General features: G+C 42.6%; 1 protein-coding gene across 1 annotated transcript in view; it reads right to left on the bottom strand.

Annotated features, from left to right (window-relative positions):
- The window catches only part of LOC118761211, a 17,534-nt gene that overhangs the window by 12,461 nt on the left and 2,573 nt on the right, over positions 1 to 2,500 (bottom strand). Inside the window, exon 2 of the mRNA XM_036498948.1 lies at positions 722 to 1,228. Within this exon, the coding sequence (XP_036354841.1) occupies positions 722 to 1,049 (328 nt within the window). The 5' untranslated portion in view covers positions 1,050 to 1,228. The remainder of the gene's footprint in view (positions 1 to 721; positions 1,229 to 2,500) is intronic.

The following is a 2,500-nucleotide window of genomic DNA, read 5'->3' as shown; positions in this document are numbered from 1 at the left end:
AACAGTGAACAAAAATCTCGAGAAGTACGTGGAACAAATAGGGGCTGCAATAAGGGTGAAGCACTTGCAGAAAACAGCACTGCTTGGAACCGCTCGAATACTCCGGAAGGTGCTCGAAAAATAAGAGGTGTTACTGGTAGTGAACAGCTGACACCTTAGTACATCTCCAGTGTTAGAAGCTGTGCAAAGACAATAACAACAACAACAACAACAACAAGCATTTCTACTGGGTAAAGGAAATTGGAATAGACTGCCCAGTAGATCTGTTACAAAAGGTTTGCTTCCTTGGCATGGCCAGAATAATGAGGAAAATATTAGCTGAAAAGAATGGATAGCATAGAACTGTAGACTGCATATAGCAAGTCCGCTACGCATATGAGATTCCAGGAACTCCAACCTTGATAAAGAGAAATAATAATAATAATAATAATAATAATAATAATAATAAAAAAAAATGAACGAACTATTGAGTTTGGTTTAATGGCCTACCAATGCATACTATGAGTTTCTTTGCCCTAGGAGTCGGGAAGACACTCGGCAAGAAATGGAAGCAAATTTGAAAGAAGAAAAAAAAAAGTAATAATAATAATAATAATAATAATAATAATAATAATAATAACAACAACAACAACAACAACAACAACAACAACGACGACGACGACGACAACAACAACAGCAACAACAACAACAATAATTTCTTTAATAATAATGCTTCACTTACTTTTAAAGAAGGAAATCTCGTTGGTGTCATTCGCGCTGACGACTGTCATAAAATTATTCGGTGCGTAAATCTTACAGATATGGCTGACTTTGTTGTAAGTGAAAATTTGTGATTGGCTCCTTTGAGCGAGCGCGGTACAGTCGAATAGGTTTCGTGTTGAGAAGAATTCTTGTGCTGTAGATGCCTGAAGGTAAGCATAGGCATAACCAGGGCCCAAAGATTTGTAGTAGCCGTCAAGTTCCTGATCTGCGTTAACAACCAGTATTGTTGTAAGGGTTAACAGCAGGACTTTCGTTGCAGTCGGACGAGTAAATTGTAACCGGGACATTTCTTGGCGCTAAGATTATCAGAGGGGAAAGAAAAAGTATGGAAGAGAAAGAAAGAGAAGAAGAGAGAGGGGAGAGAGATTAAAGGAAGAGACGTTGTGAAACTTAATATATAAGGAGAGAAAGGGAAAGAGAGAAACCGAGAGAGCGAAAATGTGTTAGAGAGTAGCGGAGATAATTCCTGAAAGGAGAAAGATAGAATGATATGAAGGAAATAGACCACGTGTGAAATGAAGGAAGTCTGAGAAAGAAAACAAAAAATTAATAAACTACAATTTAGAAAAAAATATATATAGGCGCAGGAGTGGCTGTGTGGTAAGTAGCTTGCTTACCAACCACATAGTTCCGGGTTCAGTCCCACTGCGTGGCATCTTGGGCAAGTGTCTTCTACTATTGCCTCGGGCCGACCAATGCCTTGTGAGTGGATTTGGTAGACGGAAACTGAAAGAAGCCTGTCGTATATATGTATATATATATATGTGTGTGTGTGTTTGTGTGTCTGTGTTTGTCCCCCTAGCATTGCTTGACATTGCTGGTGTGTTTACGTCCCCGTTACTTAGCGGTTCGGCAAAAAAGAGACCGATAGAATAAGTACTGGGCTTACAAAGAATAAGTCCCGGGGTCGATTTGCTCGACTAAAGGCGGTGCTCCAGCATGGCCGCAGTCAAATGACTGAAACAAGTAAAAGAGTAAAAGAGAGAATATAATAATTAGTGATATCAATATACGCACAGGCCTTGGATAAAATTTTTAAGTGCATCCCGTAGCAGAGCCCTGGTTGAAGAGTGCGGAAGCACTTTTTAGCATTTGCTGTTCCCAGGTTTATCCTGGTCCGGGGTCGTAGTACCTGTCATGGTCCCAGCGATTAATTAGAATGCGCGTTAGCCTAATAGAGATGGGGTTGTGGGGACACAAATCATGGAGAAAGAAAGCCCTAATTCCAGACCTCCGATACAAAAGGTTTGCGTCCCACAGCCGTAGGGAAAATTTAGTGTAGAAACTCCAGGAAAAATCCGGAATGAGAGCCCCCTGAGATATTTCGACTATGTCTACAACCTCGTTCATGCAATGCCTGCGTCGAAGCTGATACGAAATTGTAACATTCCTTGCTGTTTATTTGCTGTTGCTGTTGAGCGAAGCGGTCTTCGTCCCAGAGCTCGCAGTGAGAGAAGCCCGAAACGTGGTCCTTTGCTATTCGTAAGACCCGCAGAAGAGAAAGCAGCTCAACCCCCGACACCGAGAGCATCGACGGATGGATGAATGCGCATCCAGGCTCAGCGGTTGCGTAGGAAGTCGGGGACAAGAAACAGGAAGAAAGAGTGAGAGAAAGTTGGGGTGAAAGAGTACAACAGGGGTCGCCACCACCCCCTGGCGGAGCCACGTGGAGCTTTAGGTGTTTCCGCTCAATAAACACACACAACGCCCGGTCTGGAAATCGAAACCGCGATCCTCC

Source organism: Octopus sinensis, unplaced genomic scaffold, assembly GCF_006345805.1.
Source record: "Octopus sinensis unplaced genomic scaffold, ASM634580v1 Contig10690, whole genome shotgun sequence".
Classification (NCBI taxonomy): domain Eukaryota; kingdom Metazoa; phylum Mollusca; class Cephalopoda; order Octopoda; family Octopodidae; genus Octopus; species Octopus sinensis.
This window is presented reverse-complemented; position numbering and strand designations above follow the sequence as displayed.